At 39.5% G+C, this 21996-nt stretch overlaps 3 protein-coding genes across 4 annotated transcripts; 2 read left to right on the top strand and 1 right to left on the bottom strand.

The window, feature by feature from the left end:
- Positions 1-1826: 1826 nt before the first annotated feature.
- lcp2b (lymphocyte cytosolic protein 2b) lies at positions 1827-5923 on the top strand. Its single transcript, XM_030061594.1, has 8 exons — positions 1827-1935; positions 2528-2590; positions 3659-3854; positions 4058-4112; positions 4588-4636; positions 5175-5249; positions 5466-5615; positions 5798-5923. Exons 1-8 carry the CDS (start codon positions 1858-1860, stop codon positions 5921-5923), a joined length of 792 nt encoding a protein of 263 aa, XP_029917454.1. The 5' UTR covers positions 1827-1857.
- Positions 5924-7365: 1442 nt separating this feature from the next.
- Positions 7366-8737, bottom strand: syce3 (synaptonemal complex central element protein 3). Its single transcript, XM_030062554.1, has 3 exons — positions 8535-8737; positions 8128-8236; positions 7366-8000 (listed from the first exon to the last, which is right to left on the bottom strand). The coding sequence occupies exons 2-3, from the start codon at positions 8234-8236 to the stop codon at positions 7804-7806; spliced, it is 306 nt and encodes a 101-aa protein (XP_029918414.1). The 5' UTR covers positions 8535-8737; the 3' UTR covers positions 7366-7803.
- Positions 8738-9304: 567 nt separating this feature from the next.
- On the top strand, positions 9305-20076 carry foxi3b (forkhead box I3b). 2 transcript variants are annotated; one of them, XM_030062552.1, is made up of 3 exons: positions 9305-10179; positions 10393-10963; positions 20065-20076. In XM_030062552.1, exons 1-2 carry the CDS (start codon positions 9579-9581, stop codon positions 10953-10955), a joined length of 1164 nt encoding a protein of 387 aa, XP_029918412.1. In that variant the 5' UTR covers positions 9305-9578; the 3' UTR covers positions 10956-10963; positions 20065-20076. The 2 variants fall into 2 exon arrangements, with proteins under 2 accessions (XP_029918412.1, XP_029918411.1); XM_030062551.1 differs by lacking the exon at positions 20065-20076 and having other exon boundaries at positions 10393-11639.
- Positions 20077-21996: the final 1920 nt, after the last annotated feature.

Genomic DNA, 21996 nt, shown 5'->3' on the forward strand with positions numbered 1-21996 from the left:
CCAAGGCTGTGAAAGTACAAGTGTACTCCATTAAAACTATAGAATAAAACAGAACAAATAACATTGCTACATTATACTTACTACAGACGAGAACACACCCTCCCTGACCCCTCTCCATTTGTCTGTTTGCCACAGAGGAGGTCCCATGCTTCCTATGCTGTCCTGCTATGTGTTAATGAATGCTAGGCCCATTGAAACCCTAACTGGCCCACCCCTTAGTTCTGCTCACCACTGGGTACATTATTGCTGCCATATTGATCCCATCTGAACATATGCTGACCTATTGTTTTTTTATTTTTGTTGTTGTTGTTGTTGTTTTACCTATGCCTGCGCTTTTGTTTTTACTGTGAAGCACTTATCCGTGCCTGTACACCTGTTTTTTTAATGTGCACTTATTTTTACTGTGAAGCACTTTGGTTCAGCTAAGCTGTTGTAAATGTGCTATAGAAATAAACATGACTTGACTTGACTTGACTATTGTTCCTGCTCAAACTATGCTCAAAGTGGGTTGGGGGCATCTGTTTTTTTTTTTTGTTTTGTTTTGTTTGTTTTCTTTTTTTTTTAAAGGCCCTCTTCAAAAGGGTCACTTTATAATACTGAGATGCAATCTAATCTTTATTAATATTTCATTTTCAAGACATTTCATATAAATACACCTATGATTCCTTTGCAGATTTAATATATTTACCACAATTGTTTTTTTGTTTGTTTCTTTAGATTTTTTTGGAGTTCATAATTATGCTTTGCCTCCTCCACAGTATCATGTCTTTCATGGTGGTTTCCTTCCCAATCATGAGGAAGGCATGGGGGGAGGGATCATCTCCCACAAGGACCCCCCAAGGTGACTCATGTATTCACCCAGACAGGCCTGGGGATCTGGGAGAAGAGGGTGGGGACATAAGTGTGATGGATCAGCTCTTCTCCCTGTTGCCCTCCTCTCTCACCTTAGTGTGAGATACCAAGAGGCTGGGTAACTTATTATTCACAACATCTGCAGCCTTGGGCACATGTTTGCAAGCTAGGTAGTTGAACAGTTCACATTATGAAATAGGAAACAACATTATGACAAGTGTGCATATTTCACATTTTTCAAATTTTGTGATCCAAAACTAAGGAAGCCAATGTGCTTAACATCTATTGTATAAGGAATCCACACTCTTTCCCTGTATTTCCCACCCACAAAACAGCCATGTTTATGATAAGCTAACATGCACAACCCTCAACTGTATATGTTGCTACTAGAGCCTAATTTCCTCATAGGGATCAATAAAGTTTCATCATAAAACAAAAAATCAGAATTTATATCAATTTGGAAAAGGCTGAGTTAGTTTAGGTTTGAGCAACACATTATGTTCATTTAAATCACAATATAGTTAAACTGCTTGTATCTCTTGGTGATAAGCTACTGTTGCAAATCAAATATGAACAGGCAGTACAGCAGCAGACAAGTTGTAACAGACTAAAATAAGGGTCTCTATACATAACTGCATGCGGTTGAGTGCTGAAAGTTTAAGTTAATTATTCAGAGTCTTTATGTTTAGAGATAGGTCTCCTCTGCAGGATGTGCAAGCTCTAATATTGTATGTCCTAAACCGTCTGTGGCTGCTGAGACTTACGTATTTAGAGTCTTTTACCAGAAGAGTAGTAGGTGAGTAGGCAAGTAGGTCACACAAAGATAACACGTATTTAAAGAGAGGAGTGGTCCTTCTTAGCTGATAGCCATATAGGGTAGGTCAAGTATGCTGTGGGATTCAAGAGCAACATTTTTCTGAGCCCAATGCAAATAATAATTCAATCTACTGTTGTCAAGTAAGCCTTTCCTCTGTTCGGTGGATGTGACAGTGATAAGACACACAGATGAGTTTTGACAGTGTTCCCCCCAAGGTGGAGGTGATGGGATGGAATGCCCGAAGTCTGGCTGACTACATGAAGAGGGTGAGTATGGAAAGAAAAAAAAAATTACTCTCGATATATAAACATGTATATGTATTACTGAACACTAAAATACCAATATGTGGTACATCTTCTTTCAAGGGTCCCCAACCTGAATTCACCTTCTGAAATATTGCAGTAATATTACAGTATCCTATAGGCATTTCACTGCCACATTAATTAACATATAGTTGAACAAACAATGATCTACTGAAAGTATTATTATTATTATTATTATTATTATTATTTATTAATTAATTAATTTTTTTGTATGTTTTTGTTTATATCTTGTGCCTTTGTGTTCCATCATTCTGGGCCAAAATTCTGTATCAGAAATCTACTGTATACACTGAGTTTAGCGGAGTGGAAGAACTTGAAAAAAATTATTAACCATTTCAGGATTTCAGATGAGTTCATTGCCCTATTCAGTTTTTTGATAACTTGGGCATATAGAGAGATAAATTCAAAGTGTATGCAACAAGAGACAATACCACAAAACACACTTGTCAGTGTCTCTATTAGGATGAAACCTCACAGTAGAGCAGTTTTGTTCAATTGCATGCTGTGAGTTTATGACATCTCATGAACTTTTCAGCTCAAGCTATCAGGCTGTGACAAAGTGGTGATCAAGCGCAGCATCACCGGAGCACAATTCATGGTAAGTCTGTGTAATATGTAGGGGCCTCCTTTAGCCTTAACAAATAATTCCACATGCATTTCTTCGTCTGGAAATACTCATAGCATCTCTTTCTCTATATTATTAAACATGTTCAAATCGACATCTTACAGCAGATGACAGAGAGTGAGCTCCATCTTTTCCCATGCCTTCATATTCCGTAAGTCTGTTTTAAAGTATATTCATTTTACTATCATCAAACAGGACAACCTAAATTGTCCACAAAAAGATCAAGTTTTAAACGGTTCACAGATGTGGACCATCATGACCATGTATATGACGACACAGAAGAAAATGTTACTATATACACTGACTGCACAGTCTTCATTGAATTGTAGCAGGAAGTGGTTGCTGTAGACAAGATTAAGAATAGTAATGGAGAGAGAGTAAGTGAAAGACAAAACTGTAATACTAAATTTATCTGTAATATATCAGTCTTATATCTTTCTAGAATAATCAGCAAGATCCACAGTGAGATCAACAGGGGTGAGGAGAAGAGGGGTTTTGGTCAGAGGTAAGAAAACAGTCTTCAGTCATCAATGTATACATTTATTATATATATATATATATATATATATATATATATATATATATATATACATTTCAAAAATCTTAAACAGGTCAAAGGCATCAAAGTATCCCAAACAAGGTAAGGAAAACTTTCATAAAAATATGCCAAATATTTCAAGTCACCTTTCCTTTGGTCTGCTGCATTCTTTCATTTAATCTTCTCACAGATTTTGTACAGGAGGAAGCAGTATGGGAGTCTGACGAGTTTGTAAGTCTGTGGCAACAAGTTCTTTTTCATAAAACAGGCCACCATATTACACCTAGTTATACATTTATATCATATATAGAACCCTCAAAGTAAAGGACTAAAAAAATAAATTACAATCTGACTGAATAATGGAAATTTATAGGAATTCTATTTCTGTGGATTGAAAATCCAACATACAGCACAAGGTACTGCTCACAAACCTATTGCCTATATATCAGCTGCTTTCCTGTGTGAGTGCTAACCACTCTGTCACTTGTCTGGGCTGTGGTCAGGACAAAGAAGGTGATGATGATGGTGGGGAATACAAGGATGAGGAGAACAGCTATGTCTGTGCCCTGTCTGAGTCACCCCAACCTGGGCAAACAGAGAGCGAGGAGGCCAATGCTATGAGTGACTATGAGCCACTTGCCTCTCCAGACACAAAGGAACAGCCTCTACACCCCGGCTTGCCAAAACCTTTGGGAGATGGTGACTACAGTGATATCAGAAAGCAACTATGATGACTGCAATGTTATATGCACAAATAAGTGCAATGCTTAAAGAAACACTGTATTCATTTGATATTTTATGCTTTTTTGAAAGCACAATTCATGATCATGTTTCCAGTGGGTTTTAAGATTCATTAAGTTTCTGTGTGTAGATTCTTTCTGTGCCCCCACCCCTCCTGACAGGACCCCACGACCTCCCCTGCACCACAAACGGAGTCCACAAACAGAGGCTGACAAAGTGAGTCCACTCTCCTCTGATTTACTATTGAAACCCTTTATTTATACTGTCACATACAAAAGCACTTTCTGATCTACTTACAACAAGCTCATCCTTTCTCTATCCATTAATGTGTTTCTTGCCTAGCTGCTGTTGAGTTTTTTTTTTTTGTTTGTTTGTTTTTTTTTCAAATCATTGTCTCTGCCTGTTGCCCATTTTTTTCATAGCTGACTCATCTTACTCTACCAAAAATGGACAGTGCCCCTCAGAAGCCACCAAAACCAGGCCGATGTATGTATGATGACTCCACAATCACCTAATTTAGTGATGATGGAGATAAACATTTGAGTCATAGGACACTAATGATCTATATCTTGTGTAAAATGTTGAACAGCAAATGTTGTGATCCCTTGCCAAATTTTGCACAATCCCATTTCACACTACCCGACATGTCCAGGAGAGGGCAACCCTTATAAGTCCCCTTCCTTGTCCACAGGCAAGCCACATCAATTAAAGGCACCTACAGGGCCGGACAACTGCAACAGGTAAGTTAGCCTCTCACCCACCCAGCCCAGCCCTACACCGAGCTAACTGTGAAAATGAACTAGGTGCAATTAATAAACCTATGATGATGCTCTTTGTTATCTCTGCCCTACCAGGACACGTAAATTATCTACTCCTCCTACACCATCATTGCAACCTACTAAGGTTCACAGTGTAGTACCAGGACATACAAAGGTGAGCTGAGTCACAATAACGTTTGAATTCCAATTTACTGTGTAACTTGAGGAACATACATTGTATCCTAGTCAAAGCTGTGGTGTTTTAGTGTACTGCACAACTGGTGTAATTTGGGAGAGCAAACAGCAGATGGCGATGTTGTAAAACAAACGCCATTGGGGACACCCTTAGGTCTGTTTTGAGAGTTCAAAAATGATTTCTAAAGAGTAGTTGGATTGGTTAATAATATTTGTGTTTAATTTATTTGCAACAATATTTAGATCATAACAGCAAAAAGAGAGCTACTTTGAGTGTGTGTTTACCTACTCTGAGTGTGCATGTTTTACATTATGGTGTCTCCAGGGTATGGATCCAAGGTGGTACGCAGGACAAGTAACCAGACATCAGGGTGAAGTTGTCCTCAAACAGGTGAACAAGGTCAGGATGATCTGTAGTTTCTCACTTTAGTCACTTTTTTCTTCCTCCTTATGCTGGTGCAGACACACACACACACACACATACACATGCGGACACAACCGCGGTTGACATTTCACAGAATGTTAGGTTCAATATCGCATGTTAAAACACATAGTGGCTGAGATGACATTACCATTTGGGCATTTGTGTTTGTGTTTCTGTTTGTGTGTGTGTAAGGATGGGGCATTTGTGGTAAGGGATAGCTCAAAAGGCTTGTCTGAGCAGCCCTACACCCTGATGGTGCTGAGCCAAGGCAAGGTCTATAACATTCAGATCCGTAACCAAGGCAACTCTTATTCCTTGGGCAGTGGTCACTGGAAAACAGAGGTAAGTTGAAAATGATCATGGCATTATTAAATATGTTGAAATCATATATAAAAAAGCAAGTATGTGTACTGAAAGTAAAGTTCATATCTTGTGGCAGGCTTTAGGGAATGCTCAATGGTGATTTGTGCTGTGGTGCGTCATGAGGTTCCTGTCATCTTTTCTTGTGTGCTGGTGTGCTGTAGAGTTTCCCTGGGGTAAAGGAGATCATTAGCCATCACACTCGCATCCCACTGCTGCTCATTGATGCCACAGACTACAGTGCTGGAGCCAAGAGCCAGTGCTGTCTACTGCACCCTGCGGGATTCTGACCAGTGCCAACACTAGGCTTAATATGGGTGTTTGTGTCTGTCTCTGCGGTTGTGCATACAAATGTCTATGCAAGTATAGTGTATGTGTGTGGTTTGTCTGGACACCTTTCCATCACATCTGAACAAATGCCACAATTTGGGTATCACACAATGGTCATGGTTATATAATTCTCTTTTTTATTACCTTAACTTGTAGTTTCATTTACAAGAATGAGCACATAGAGAAGTAATGGTTTCAATGTGGCTGATCTTTTGTAGGTATTATTAAATTTTGCTTTCCAAATACACATACATACCCCTGGTCCTCTCTGCCTCTACTCAGATTCAGACACACACAGGGTCACTTTGCTCCCTCCTGGGCTCTTGTCAGAAATTCCAGCTTTCCAAGGTGACCAATGCACACAATAAGATCGCACTGCCTCAGCTGAGTTCGCACTACAGGCACAGAAAACAAAAAAAAAAACAAACAAAAAAAAAAAAACATGCAGAAACAGACACAAAAACAGCAATTGTGCTTAGCTGGAAATCACATCGCTAAACATTTAGGAGCTATGTTATCCATACTGCATAAGATATATCTGCACAATGTATGCATAACTGACAGACATAATTCTATATTGCTATGCAAGCTCTTAAAATCCATTAAAACAAAATGCATCTATTTCCCATGGTACATTGTCCATACAATTTATCTTTGTTATTATTGTTCTGTGCATAATTCAGGGATACTGAAGTGCTAGTCTCACAGCAACAGTGCAAAGATTAGCTCTAAAGTTTAGATGCAATATAACTCGATTTCTCTGGCCTGCAGGCTTTGAGGCAATAACGTAAATAGATAGTTATAATCACTTTTGACAACACAGCAGGAAGATTACGCTGATCACTGAGTTGCCCACCAACTGTCGCTCCAGGCAGAAATGAATTCAACATGATGTCTTCAATCAAGTGTTTTCATGGACAACCTTGTGTGAGACATCTTCAGTTACAGCCATCAACTCATCAACAGAAAGCTACCTGGCAGACATCATGGCATTCGATGTCACTGAGGTGCATGCACAGCTACAGTGCACAGAAACTGGAAGCAATCCACTTGCGCATATCACATTTCAGATCTAGCAAGTTACATTATGTGCTTTGCATATGTGCAAATCGATGATCAAGGTAATTTTTCAGGTGTCCCAATATTTTTGAAGTACGTAAAAAAATAGATTAAGAAGTCATACACACATGCCAGTTGGTCCATGCAGTGAGACAAGGACTCCAGCTCTTTAATAATCTGTTCCAGATCAATGGAGTTAATGTTACCACAGTCACCAGGTTGTTCTGGGCTTTTCTCTGTTTTTTCCATCTGAAAGACAATTAGGCTACATTAGTACACACCAGGATAAACAGAGTTGTCATATATTACCAAAAGACAGTATGGGCAAATTCATTAAAGACTGATCACTAAATGAACGGACAATTTAACAGAGAAGGAATGAGAGAAATTCAGCATGTTAATGTGTTTATTGTGACAAATTCAAACCAGATTTTAACAAAATAGTATATAAGTGTATTTTTTATGGGACTGGTTGTGATATGCAAGTCTGAGTATACAAGAGACTAAAGGTATTTACATTTGTAAAATTTATTCCACTCAACAGGCAAAACAGAGATCGCAACTTCTTTCAGCATACGACACATGGCTTATTTTCAAAACAAACTTCCATCAAATGATTACAATCTGAAATTTTACTGGTAGACACATCTAAATATCTGCTTCTGCTTAGTAATTTGTAGTGTTCAATTAAACTCTGCTTATCACTTCGTAAAACATCGTTTTCAACAAGCAAATCTCCATTTGGTATTCAGCGTGCAGTCATAGATAAGTCAACTCATCATCACATATCTGTCTTTGGTGTGGGATCTGGACATGGGGCCGGATCCGGACACCTGTCCATCTCCTGCTCCTGGCCATGTTCTCCAAAAACAGTAAGCCTGCATCTGAGATAGGCGTCTTGTAGTTTCTGCATGCTGTCCTGCAGCCCTGGGCTCACCCGCAACACTACCATGTCATACGCCATCCAGGCCAGCTGCACTACAAGTGCACAGACAAAGAATGAGGGTAAAATTCGCTCATATGCAACTGTATGCTTCAAATCCCATTTACTACAGGGTATATGAGAAGCTCCACGCTACAGTGAGATAAGAAGGCTGTATCAAACCTGATATATTTTCAGCGTCTTCAATCATTCTCTCTAACTCCTTGTTCAACTCCAGCATGTCTTCGTCGCTATTCTGCTGAAGCTCAGTGGGGGAAGGTGAATCGGTCATCTACAAACCGGCAATTTATTCTATCAATAATGGTCACAAATGGACCACTCCGCAAAAAACACCAACGCCAGCAAACCACCACTGACGCTAGTTTAACTTGGCAGCTGAAGTTAGCTAACGACACCGTGACCGAGCAAGTTAACTCTGGCTAATGTTTCAATCTTTCATGGCTACATCGAATTATTGGACTAATTAACGATTTAATTCAGACATGCTATCACACACACCCTGCCTTGCATTTAAATGAACAGTCTAGGAGCCGGCAACCATAATTTAATCTGAAATGTGCAAAACTTACGATAAGCTCTCCAGGGTTTCTGTTCAGATAGTAGCTCTGCAGTAGTTCAGTTACAGTTTTTTTTTTTTTAAAAAAAAAATAACCGTTAAAATCAATTTCACGTGCCTTCGAAAAACAGCCGCGTGTTCATTCTCAGTGTATCTGTGGCAGATTTTAGTGACCAAATGTTAGGACTACTTTATGTAGCTACCTCCTGTTTAATTCCAGTAGTCCTATAGGGTTTTGCAGTTTCCCCTTTTAACCTGTTTAACACCCATTTACAGTTACAGGATTACCATATTTATACTATAATTATTATTTTTTATTATTATTATTTATTTTTTTTTTTTAGAACAGAGCTGTAAGTACCACTATTGTTAATACTGATATTACTGCCACAGTTTCTATTATTGTAACTACTGCTGTTACTGAAGGTGGCTACCGCTGTGTAGAAGACTGGGCGTGTTTACAAACTGTCTACTGTGCCACAATAATGGGCACAATAACAAAATAAATAAATAAATAAGTAAATAAAACTTTCAAAGCTACATAAAACAAGACTAAGCAAACTTGTTTTGTTTTCAGTAAGCATAATGATTCCACAATTAGTGCAGTTAAATATGAACTCTATTAATGTTGGTGTTACTGAGAGAGTGGAAAATTATTTAATTGTAAGTGAGTGAAAGCCCTGGAGGAACAAGCTGACAAAAGAAAAAAAGAGAAGAAAAAAAATACTCACCTGAGAAAACGACCAATCAAAACAGTCTGTGGGAGGGTCCAGGGAACAGATAAAGGTGTGACAGGTGACATCTCTGGCATAAAGCAAGGACAAAAGGGGACAGGTCCTAGGTAGAAAGTTAGGTAAAATAAAGAAGGTAACAATAAAGCTAAGAAGGCTTGTGAATACTTTTTAGGTCGACTCACATGCTGAATTAAAACACATGCCGGGAACTGAATAATAAAAGGACTTTAATTTGAAGAAGAAATTGACACCGAAGGAAAGGACGACCAAGGGCAAAGACTCAAGCAGCGTGTTGGAGAGGTGAGAACCAATTTACCTTCACAATGTCTTCATTTGAGGCCCAGGGCCAGTCCCCTCCTCGGTGTGGGCCGCAGTTCCCTAGCCTTGGCCAGGAGCCACCTGAGCTCAGCATGTACAGTGATTGTTACTACCCTCCTCCCTCACTGCCGAGCCCACAGCGCACCACCCCGTCCTCCTATGACCTGGGCGACTATACCACCATGTCCCCCAATCCCTACCTCTGGTTCAACGGTTCTGGGATCAACACGCCTCCTTACCTGGCTGCCACTGGCCCACCAGGAAATCCCGGACCCCCCTTTGTCCCGCAACACTATGGCATGCAGAGGCCTTACCTTGGCCCGACTGGAGCTGGAGGACCAGGAGGGGAACTGAGTTGGTTCTCCCTGCCCTCTCAAGAAGACCTGATGAAGCTGGTCAGACCCCCTTACTCATACTCCGCTCTCATCGCCATGGCCATCCACGGCGCCCCAGACAGGAGGCTGACACTGAGCCAAATTTACCAATATGTGGCTGACAATTTCCCGTTCTACAACAAGAGCAAAGCTGGCTGGCAGAACTCCATTAGGCACAACCTGTCTCTCAATGACTGTTTCAAAAAAGTACCAAGAGATGAGGATGATCCAGGTAAGCACTTAAACTCAAAGTCACTCGATAAATGTTTTTTTTTTGGCTTATACTATTTCATTTACACATACATTTGGCTGTATGACAAATAGAAATCCTTACACTATAGGTGCTCTTGTGTGTTTCTTCTTTTAGCCTATCATCAAATTTATCTGTCTTCCCATGTTTCAACTCTAAAACATCTCACAAACTTGAATTTCTCTGATATTACAGGGAAGGGCAACTACTGGACGCTAGACCCAAACTGTGAGAAGATGTTTGACAATGGAAACTTCCGCCGCAAAAGGAAGAGGAAGTCTGATTCCCTCTCTGGTGGAGAAGGGGGTTCAGGGGGTCCTGAGTCAGGTGACAGTGAGAGAGGCAGCCCCAAGCATGCTGGCAACCCTGCTCTCGACATTAACTCCACGCCAGACAGGATTCCCTCCCCGTCATCCTCAAGTCCCTGCCTCAGCAGCTTCTTATCTGAGATGTCTGGGGTGACAGCTGGAGCAGCCAGTGAGGTTGGAGGAGATGGGTTAAGCAGGCCGCTGCAGATCAACCTTCCCATGGATGGGCCTCAGAGGCCCACACAGCCTGGAAGCTTTGGTAGTTACTCCCCCAGCTCAGGTGGGCCAGAGTGGGCATCACCGCTGCCGCCTCCACCTGCACTGTCCTCTTCACCCAACCACTCCTCCCTGGGGTACAGCAGCCCCATCCTCAGCCAGTTCAATGGGCATTTCTACCCTGGACTGGGATCAACAGGGATCCTCTACCCTCGTGAGGGCACAGAGGTTTGAGAGACTTTGTTTAAAGAGACTACAAGAGACTTGCAGCATGAAAATTTGCCCGTCTGATCAGTTCTGTGATGGTTATACTGTTGTCAGAGAAATAAAGCTAACACTGCTTAAACACACACAACAACACAGATAGTCTGTTTGCGCTGACTGAGACAGTTGAGATCACTATAGCGTGTGACAGTGAAGTAAAAAGACACTGATTCCCACAGGAAAAGCTGAGTCAGCTGCAATGCATTACAACTGACACTGCCTAAAAGCCCAGTCTGCTTCTCATATCAGGTCCTCAATCAGCTTTCATTCTGGCTAAACCTTGTCTCTATCAGATCTGACTCATTATTAACAGATCCCTGATCAGATCTCCTGCTGACATCAGGCCATTCCACACTGCTATCTACGGTTCTTTGATAGTATCACCTACACAAAGCTCAGACAGCACATTTGGAAGGGTAGTTAAATTACATATTAGTCTACAGAGTCTATGTTCACTGCCCTTATAGAATCAGCAAAAGATGAAAGAGAATTTCTCTTCCAGCCTCTTCAGTCATGACCGAAGAGAAGCAATCTGATAACCTTGAAATCTCCGAGTCTGATACACAAGTGGTGGTTGTATTTCATTTTGTAAATATGTCTATGTGTTGTGTAATGTTTATTCATACATTTATATGTTTGGTTTGTTGGTAAAAAAGGGCCTCATAATGTAAGGCATATACTGTATATGTAGTGTTTTTTGATATGAATAAAATGTTTTAGAGATTGAAAGTTGCATTTTTTTTTCCTCTTAATGAATAAGGGCACATTTTATTGCTTAAAACTTTGCTGTTTTTGATATAGATATGAGCTACGACTTTGCACTTTAAGCCAAAACAACTAAATAGATTAATAAATAAAATAATATTTAAAAAAAAAAAAAATGCGGAACAGAATGCAAGCTAATAAGCATGAACTGACAGAAAACAGTCCTGCCCGAAAACCGATGACCAGTCAGAAGGTAAAACCTACATGTCAGTGTAACCTGATCTCTCCGTGATGGATGGTTAACTGATTCTGTGAAAATCTGCATTCCCATACTTCACCAAAATCCTTCTCTCACACCATCTATTCACGAGTTCTGCTGACTAGCTGTGAGATGTGGTTTTGTAACAGGAGAGAGACCAACTGTGAGAACAGGTAAAGCTGCTTTATCATGTGTTAAATGCTGAATATTTTATACAGTGTCAGTTAAAAAATTTCCATCCAAGTAGGAGATTGGGGTGAACTTTCACCACTAGGCCTACCACCATAACATAACATCCTATAGCTAAATATCCAATACTCTAGACAGACCATGGTAAAAGCATATGATACCACAAATAAGGGTGCTGTTTTCTCAACAAGCAAAGGATACATATGCCATACTGTGAATGAAATTCCTCTTCGGACCAAGTCAAATGCTTTGCTGGAACTGTCTGCTAATGCTGAATTTCATAGTTTGATGATTAATATGTTCAACAATGGTGAACATTCTGGAGAAAATGTTATTGAAAAATTGAGCACACATTTGTCTTTTCAATTCTTGCTGTGACTGGCTGACAATTTGGTAACCACAGAGTCATCAGCTAAACAATACAATTTGAAGTTGGTCAACTGTAACTGTAATACACTTTGCCAAGCATTTTACATAGTTTTATTGTACTCCGTCTTGCACATGTGTTATTTAAATAGAGATAAACCCTTTGATTAGTGTCTGCCTTAGGCATTTATTTACCCTGAAACACAGGCAGCATGACAGCCATTTACCCTAAACACAGAAAGTGAGATTAATCCCCCAGCCCTCCCTCCAATACACACACACACACACACACACACACACACACACACACACACACACACACACACACACTACTTGCATTTCATACATAGACTAAAGATCAGGTGGAATTTGACATCCTGGCAAACATGACATAGTGTATTAGTTGTTAGAGGCAAGGAGGTCAACCTGTCAAAATTTGCATAACTGATTTCAAAACCCATAATGAGGTTGCAAATGATGGATCAGAAAGTCTTACTGTATCAGTTTTGCCAGCCTTGCAAGTATATCTGATTTAACTGTGCGAAATGTACTGCCTCTCGGTGTGTTTTAATAAACCTCAGAACTCATTCTCGGAATCATGACAGGGCCAAATTCACATGCAAATAAGATATCTTTTCCAGACATTTCCCTCACAAAGTGGATCAGCTGCATCTTCCTCAGGGGTGGGGTTTGGAATTTGAGTGGAAAGAAAGAAAGAAAGAAAGAAAGAAAGAAAGAAAGAAAGAAAGAAAGAAAGAAGGAAAGAGAGAGAAAGAATTGTAGGACGGAGAAGGGAAAAGATGTAAAAGGCATAAGTGTCTCAACTTGTCTTATTTCCATCCCAAATTGTGTTGTCATCTTAGATTATTTGCACAGTCAATTACGTTTTTTTCCCCCTTCTTGTTCAAACTCAGTTTTGGCAGGTGAAGATGTGATGTGCAGAATCAGGATTGCCTTTACCTTGTCTGTTCCACATGAGCTCTCTGGGCTCTGGGTGTATCTGCCAACAGAAACATTATAGGCCTTTTGTCACAGAGACTCCATTAACAGTTGACGTCTCCTTCGGCTGTCTTATTCAGACAGTTTCAAATTGATGCAAATTTTTGACCGTTAATCATGCCAAGGACATGGATGACAAGGTTAGAGCGAAAATGGAGTGTTCCAGATGGAGCTCTCCAGATAAGAAACGGTACAACCTGAGGGATTTACCTCACAGGCAGACTGAAACCAAAGTCAATTCACATTTCTAAAAACTAATAACACAATACACGTTTTAATATTTTATAACTTCCCTTCTTTGTGCTCTGTCTTTTACTTTGTGGTCCTGAATGTTTTGTTTAGATATGACTTATAAATCCATCAACCCCTTTCACTCATCTGCTTTTATCCCTTTACAATGGAGGATATGATTGTATTGCAGCCTACCTAAAATGACACTCTTTGTGCTCACTGTATATCCCTTCAGCTTTTGGATTTCCTTTTATCTTTGCCAAGAATGGTGCATGCAGAATGAAATTGTGATATATTGTGCTGCAAGCTTATGCAGTGTGTAGTGGAATACATTAGTTCCTGTAAAATTCAAGGGTGCAAAACATTCATCAATCATATGTGAGCTATTGGCCTTCCTTGCCTTAGGCAGTAGAATTATTGCTCAACAGAGTGATGCGATTAAAATCTATAAATCCTCATCTCCACCTGCTGCCTGGCTCGTGGCAGCCCTCCACACACCTGTTGGAACTAACGGAACGCACACACATACACACATTCTGTGTGTGTGTGTGTATGCGTGTGCACACACTGGTGCAGTGCAAGGCATGCGTGGTGTTTATATTATAAACTCAGAGAACGATTATACCATTGCCTGCCATGACAGGGTGTGTGTGTGTGTGTGTGTGTGTGTGTGTGTGTGTTTGTCTGTGTGTGTGTGTGTGTGTATGTGTATGTGTGTGTGTGTGTGTGAGGACAGTCTGAGATTAGCAGTGAGTGGACATTTCTTTGGGCATTGTATAGTGGATAGTGTGTGAGTTTGTTAAGTCTGACAGGTGTCAGCTCCGGTCATGTTTACTTCTTTAATGCGAGAGACTGCATATAGAAGATACTTCACTTTGGATAACTGCGAGCTAAAACAGAGAGCTAACTGCCCTGGTATAAAATCAACCCAAAACACACACACAAGGACACGCACAAGGATGTGCACACTCACTCACACATTCTGTATTTACTAAAACAGTCATGTCCTATCAATGCTGTTTAGTAAACGGTAAAAGAGGACGTCAAGCCTGGAGACATGTCGTCATGCCCACTGCTCCAGTTAGAAGTGGGCCCATGCACTACCAGCTCGGTGTTATGTGTAAACACCCGTACGCACTTCTGACACACGCGCAGGTGATAAAAGAGATGAAATACCCTGTTGTCAATATGCAAGTCACTGAATACTCTGTCTTTTGTGCTCTTTAGAGGTCACTTGAAGAAGACGGTGAAGTGCTAGAATTCAAACAAATTCTCAGACTGTCTGTGTTGGAGTGCTGGTCAGTAGAGTTTTGATGCATACAAAGCCGTTCAATCTCACTTAAAAAAAAAAAAAAAAATGGAAAATTAGAAAATTATCCAATAAATGTCACCAAATCTAATGCTAATGAAGAACAATGCAAATGACATGACAATGCCTAACTGTTTAGACACTTGCCAGGCTGCCATCACCAGTGTTCAACAATACTGGTGATGGTGATGCTTGCAATCAGTAATGTCCACGGATAATCTCCCAGTTTTCCAACAAATTCCATCAAGATTTCCCATAAAACAGCACAAAAATACAGCAGCTCCTTCTGTGGAGAACAACACATTCCAGTCAAACTCCAGAGAATAAGGCAGCGAATGATCTACCCTTCCTAACCATGGCTTTATATACACGATTTGGGGAATAGTGAAGTTTAAAGACAAACACAGAGTTGAGTGAGCGTGTGTATATATGAATCACAGCTATTTCACCCTAAAATATTTTCCGTGTCAACATGAAGTAAACATGGCGATATGAGCAGGGCCTTCCTGTGAGGGAGGGAGAAGCACAGAGAGGAAATGAAAAGTGCATTGTGTATGTCTTATGTATCTTATGTCATCTGCAGAACTGCATCTAAGAAATTGGAAGCCTTATGTAACGTAATGCTCCTTTACATCTTCAAGCTTGTTGAAGGTATGCCAAATTGCTAAAAGTTTATTGAAATGAGGACCATTTAAGATCAGTTGACCAAAAAAAAAAAAAAAAAAAAAGATGTGGAAACATGGAAACATTATTTGATGGTTGCTGTGCATGGTTCTCATCATCGGACTGACTTACTGATCATTGCCATGTTTATTCCATGTTTTGGTCAGTTGGGTGTAACGGGTCCTCACAGCTGTATTTGGTTTCAGACGCCTCTGAGGATGAGTTAATGGGATACTTAAGCTAGGGGCACACTGAAGGACTTTCCCTGGAATTTTCATTTTTTTTTTTTTCCTTCATTTGCATAGTCTTAAGAATTTCTTGAGAGTCTTACGGAACTCACAGGAGAAATTGTCCTGTAGTGTAACAAGCCAGCAATGCAGTTGTAGTGCTCCTAGGACTCGTAAGGACTTTTAAAACAAAATAAAACATGTTTGATTTTATTCAGAGTGGTGACTCAAATCCAGGACAAAGCAGAAGAAGCTGTTGCCAGCAGAATCATATAGATTTCCATCCCCGAGAACCCGATAGCTGTCAAATGTGACACTCTCTGGGTCAGGAAGCGCAGTTTAGATTCAGCAAACTGCCATTGTGTCCCCAGCTTTTAAGTATTGGACTGTGGCAAGGGTGTCACACTCAGGGCCTTGAAAAATGAGAATCAAGTCAAGGCTTGTTGGCAAGCAAGTAAATCTTGGGAATCTCACAACTGTAGTTTTGTGCTTTCAGCAATTCCCTGATAAACTGATAGCCTGTTTGCATATCTGTTAAACAGTGGGTGGTAGGCTAATATGCAACTCTGTAACTGTAGCACTTTTCCAAGTAATACACAACTAATATTATAATACTAGTAATGTAGAACCAGTATTTTTACAGGCAAGCACTTTTCTAGCATTAACATTTTACACTACAGACAACCAAATAAAAAAGTTCTTTGCTTCACACCCCTCCAATATTAGATTGTAGTCACATTACCAAAAACCAAAATCCCACATCAAATTCCACAATTTATTATCATCATAACTGGTTATCATCTTCTCAGCTGATACAGGCCCACATTGAACTAGTTTTACTTTACTAGGTTACTTTCTGCAGGTGGAAATTTTCCAACTTCTTTGATCTTATCAAATGAAAGGGAACAGGAACATGATGTCAATTGTAAAGCATGCACAGGTGCAAAATATGTTTCCACTGGAAATAACGTGATGCCAAATGTCCTGTTTTACCTGCTTAAACAGCATCAGACAGTAACACCTCACTCATGGCAAATGGCCCCGAGTTTAGACTGTAAAAGGACAACCAGAACACAGCTTACAAAAGTTATGGCCCATAGGGAAAACACTTGAGTGTGCAAATATATGTGGATATGTCTTAAACCCATTTGCATTTACATTTTACAGTTCAAGGATTAAGTTGGCACTGTTATCTAGAACAATTTACAATTAGTTAGGCCTTCAGTGCCTCATAATCCTATGACCACAGAGCAATCATGTCAGTCAAACACTTCGAAAAGAAGAGAATAAGAGCTAAGAGGCTTAGAAGAGTTTTTCTTTTTCTCTCTTTCCCCCCCCACTGGAAATTTAGATACTTCAAGTCTTGGATTTGACATTGCCACCTGCCAGCAACCCAAATCTATTTGGTTAACATAATCATTCACACAGAAGCACACATAGTAATTGAGTAAAGATGAGTAAGGTTCAGTCAAGATTTGTTGGTGAAGGGGAGAATAATGTAACACTCAGCATAATTACTGATCAAAGGGAAATGCATGTAATATTATTACTCTCCGCTTTCAAAATGAGTAACAGTGGGTCATGAGCCACTTTCATGGGGTAACATGCACAAAACTGTTGATCACATTTAATCTGTTGAAATGTTCCATGACATTCAGGGTTATATGTCACACTTTCCATCATTTAAAAGCATAGTGGTACAGCAGTGGTGTTTTTTTGTTTTTGTTTTTTTTGTGAGGGGAGGGCAGATAGGAGGAGCAGGATTGTTCAAAAATATGTGATGGTATTATTCACTGGAATTTTTCCATACATCCACAGGTACTTTATGAGATAAACAGTGAAGCTCCACTGTTTGCCACAAAGTAAAAGCAATGGAAAATGTATGTTTTCCACATTTATTTATTTACATATGTATGTATGTATTTTAAATGTAGCCCACTGTTAAAACATTGCACTGTATTATGGCATGAAAAATAAGCTAACATTTTGAAAAGCCTTTCTTTCTCTCTCTCTCTCTCTCTCTCTCTCTCTCTCTCTCTCTCTCTCTCTCTCCCTCTCTCCCTCTCCCTCTCTCTCTCCCTCTCTCCCTCTCCCTCTCCCTCTCTCTCTCTCTCTCTCTCTCTCTCTCTCTCTCTCTCTCTCTCTCTCCCTCTCTTTCTTTCTGTCTTTCTTTCTTTTTCTTTCTTTCTTTCTGGCTGTAACCTTCAGACAGATACACATTTCATGTGATTTTGTTCTAGGCAGACTGTATTAGTACAGTCATGCATAATGCTGTTATAGTAGTGTCTGATTTGGTACAAACCTTAAACAAAATTGTTATCCTCAAAGACTTCCTATCAGAAAAAATGCATTTTTAGCTCAGAATATTAATAGTAATTTAATATTGTGTATTTTTTCATCCATGTAAACCTAGATGTTCACAGAAGGTATCTGCAAAGGAAGGTCATCGCCCTGTATTTTCCAGTAACTCAAACACACCACCTTGTTTTTTTCCCTTGCCATAGCTAGTGATGACCGTTGTGGCACCCATAAACTCAAACTTATGCCTCTCAAGTGAGTCCAGCAGGTTCTGTTTTGTGTTGAGTGTTGTTGAAGGGCTGTGTCTGCTCAGGACACTGTGAAATACTTCAGTGTGTGTTCAGCTCAGACTTCTATAATTCATACCTCATACATCAATCCTTACTGAATGCATAAACTGATGCTGAACTAAAAAAGAAATGGATAAGTTTATTCATGTTTACCTAACTATTAAGTGATTGTAAATGCTGTACACATTTATGTTGTATGTTTATTCACATAAATAGGAGTGCAACTATGTTGGCCACATACACTCTAATACCCAGTCAGAGTCAGTAGATGATCTATTATCTATCATCTAGTTCGATACTTTCTATGTTTTTTTTGTTTTGTTTTTTTTCCTTTAAAGGCCATTAAAGTTTGTCACCCAGGAAAACATAAAGAGCACTACATTTAGATAACCACATGATGTAGTAAACCTTGCCCCTCTGGTTTCCCATGTGGTTTTGTTAAATCAAATTCTAATAATAACTTGCAATTAACATTTGACCCACATCTGAGTCTAGCAGTGACTCACAGTAATTGATATATCAAAGTGAAAGGACCCATCTAGTGGTCTTTCAAAGTACTGTGTAATTTTCAAAAATATGGCATGCAATGTCATTTATAACCCACGTCACACTAAGTGACATGGGTTTTGTGCGGCTTTGTGCATGCAAGTGTGCATCTCTGCGTGTGTGTGTGTGTGTGTGTAAGAGAGAGAGAGACATCATAAACTTGCACACTGCATAACCATACCATGCTACAGTACTATAAACCTCCTATATAACGAAGACATAATTGCTACCAACCTTTTTACAAATCCATCTTCTTTTTCATTACTTTGCAGATCTTTGGATCCAGTAAGGTCAAACTAGGGATCAATGGCAGTTTAATTGCCTGCTTTGCGCCGGTATGGTGGCAGTTCCACACATGACTGATCTGAATACCTAATCAATTCACCTAGAAGACAGGCTCCCTTATGTGGTATCTGCTTAGTAGGTCTACCATGCTGGAAACACTTTGCAACCACTGGAGATACCAAACAAATGCATGCATGATGGTGCATATGGCAGAACATAATAATGAAAGAAAGAAAACACTGCATATTGTGTGTATTGTCTATGTGCATATGGAGCATTTTCTTAATCCAAAATTCAACAACAGCTGTGACAGCATGAAAGATCCTATATTATGGTTGAAAGTGTATAGTTGATTGTTGCCTCATGTGGCTCTATGGCAAGCCTTGAGAAGGATTACAGACTCAGACTTGACTACGTAACAGTCATTTACTCTATATTCCTCATGCCTCTCTACATACACTTTGTCAGCTGACCGACAAAATATAAGGGAGGGGGAATTGTTTCATTATTTCCATATAAATAAAGCGCACAAGAGCATGCCGAGAATCTATCAACATAGGTGGACTGTTTCTAGGCTCTGAGGGGGCTTGAAGGAAGGAAGAAGGGAAGAATATAAATGAGAGAGGGGGAAAGAGGAAAATAAAAGACTGGTTGATGAGGGAAGGAGAGTTAAATTGTATTAAATAAAAGTGTCTCATAAGGAGTGATTGAGAAGGAGAGAAAAAAAATGAAATCTGACACAATGAGAGAGAGAGAGATGAAAGGAAAAGGATTTGTAATTTTAAAAAGCCACTGAAGTGTGTCCACACAGAAAACACCAGGGAACACTTAAAGAGCTTCTGGAGCAGGAGTAAATGAGTTTGCTTTTCCAGATTACAGTTACTGTGTTGGCATGTTTGTTCCCAAGAAACCATCTCACTGGGGACTCCAAGTAGACTGCTGACCAATATTTGAGCAGCAATCCCACTTTCAAAGCCAATAAGTAATTACCAAGCCTAAAAACAAAGCCTCACACTAGTCAAACTAGTGAAACAGCATTGAAGTATACACATGTATTCACCCCCACATTTTTTTCATTTATTGAGGATTGGTCTAAAATCTAGGCAAAGTCATCTTTTGTATATACAACTGCTGAAAATTTGAGGAAATCTATTTGTAAGTTCAAATTCCCTATAAAATCAAAATGAGATTTCGATGCACATTTTGCTGACAGCACAGCAACAGCAGGTAAAATGGTGCCTATTACATTTGCATAATTGCAAGTTTGTCCTGATGGTGGTGCTATGAATCCTGACCAAATGTGCTTTGACACACCTTGGGGAGACTTGCAAACAGGAAGGCTGATATATTTTAAGTTTGGATGATTGTGTGTTAAGCATGTAGAGAAATTTGCCTCACAGCCAAACAACTTTGCCCACAGAAAGCGAGCAATATTCTGTGTGCTACAGGTGCATCAAAAGCCAGACAAACAGGCTTGAGAACAGTTTCTTTCTCTGGGCCATCAGAACTCTTAACTCCAGCAATACACAAACACTACAGAGAGATGTCGTCATTAACATTTTAGGCACAATACACAGTGTTTTTATTTGCAATATCCATTCTTTTTAGAGTATTTATTTTAGTTTCATATGTATTGGACGTGTGCTTCTCTGTCTTTAATTGTTTTATTGATTGCACTGATCAGGAGTAGCACCCCGTTGCATAATGACAATACAGGCTTTCTATTCTATTCTACATAAAGACAATATAGGCATTTGAATTGTGTAAAAGTAAATGTGACAACTTCATAAGAATATAGATGTTTACAGCCAAATGTGGCAGATGTCACAGTTTGGTGTTCATTTCAAATCTGAAATTTGGTTACCCTAGCATCAAGCAGTAAGTTGAGGTTCACTTCTTATTAGTGCCTTTGCTGTAAAGTTCACCTGTGCACAGTGGCCAAATGCATGGTTTGGATTTCCAAAGCTCCATATCTGTGACCTGTGAAATCCATATATGCTGTCTACAAACTGAAAATGAATGCAGCTTGATGCAGCTTGAGACAGGCAGTTTGAGAGGATTGAAAAAATAATACTAGAAGAAAAACTCCTACAATTTCTGTTAAAGAATTCACCCCCTTTATTTACACATGACTATATTGTTTCACAGGCAAAACCATCTCACTACATTCATAATTTACTAGTCATCTTCAGAGGATAAGACCTTTCTTTCTTAGAAGTCTCAGAGCTTTTAATGGGATTTTTGCCTGCAGTCTGCTTCCGGAGCGCAGAGTGGATATCTGTGCTGCTGGCATTCTTCCTTACATGTTCAAGCACAGAGATAGGACTTTTCTTTTTTCATACTTTTTTTTTTTTTTTTGCTGACTGCCACTGTAAAATGAAAGAAGAGTAAGTGCTGATTGTACCTTAACAGTCAGTGATCACAGATTATACTTTTATACTTTATACTTTATACCTGGAATGAAATTCCATCTGCAAGAAACAGATTCCACCATCAAAAAGCAGAAATTTCTCATGTCTAAATATTACACATTATGTGTTATGAAATGTTTTTGCCAGTGACACAGTATGATTCAAGCGAGGAAAAAAGGAGGAAAAGCATACTTTTTCATAACAGATTTTTGTGACACTGAATTTTATACTTT

The sequence above is a fragment of the Myripristis murdjan genome, chromosome 10, assembly GCF_902150065.1.
Source record: "Myripristis murdjan chromosome 10, fMyrMur1.1, whole genome shotgun sequence".
NCBI lineage: Eukaryota > Metazoa > Chordata > Actinopteri > Holocentriformes > Holocentridae > Myripristis > Myripristis murdjan.

Excerpts from the sequence above, each read along its gene's own strand:
- lcp2b (XM_030061594.1), top strand. The coding sequence starts at position 1,858 with ATGAGTTTTGACAGTGTTCCCCCCAAGGTGGAGGTGATGGGATGGAAT. Across the intron at positions 3,855-4,057 it reads GCCAAAACCTTTGGGAGATG|GACCCCACGACCTCCCCTGC; the intron begins GTGACTACAGTG and ends CCCTCCTGACAG. Across the intron at positions 4,113-4,587 it reads CACAAACAGAGGCTGACAAA|GCAAGCCACATCAATTAAAG; the intron begins GTGAGTCCACTC and ends CCTTGTCCACAG.
- syce3 (XM_030062554.1), bottom strand. The coding sequence starts at position 8,236 with ATGACCGATTCACCTTCCCCCACTGAGCTTCAGCAGAATAGCGACGAA. Across the intron at positions 8,001-8,127 it reads AGACGCTGAAAATATATCAG|TGCAGCTGGCCTGGATGGCG; the intron begins GTTTGATACAGC and ends GTGCACTTGTAG.
- foxi3b (XM_030062552.1), top strand. The coding sequence starts at position 9,579 with ATGTCTTCATTTGAGGCCCAGGGCCAGTCCCCTCCTCGGTGTGGGCCG. Across the intron at positions 10,180-10,392 it reads AAGAGATGAGGATGATCCAG|GGAAGGGCAACTACTGGACG; the intron begins GTAAGCACTTAA and ends CTGATATTACAG.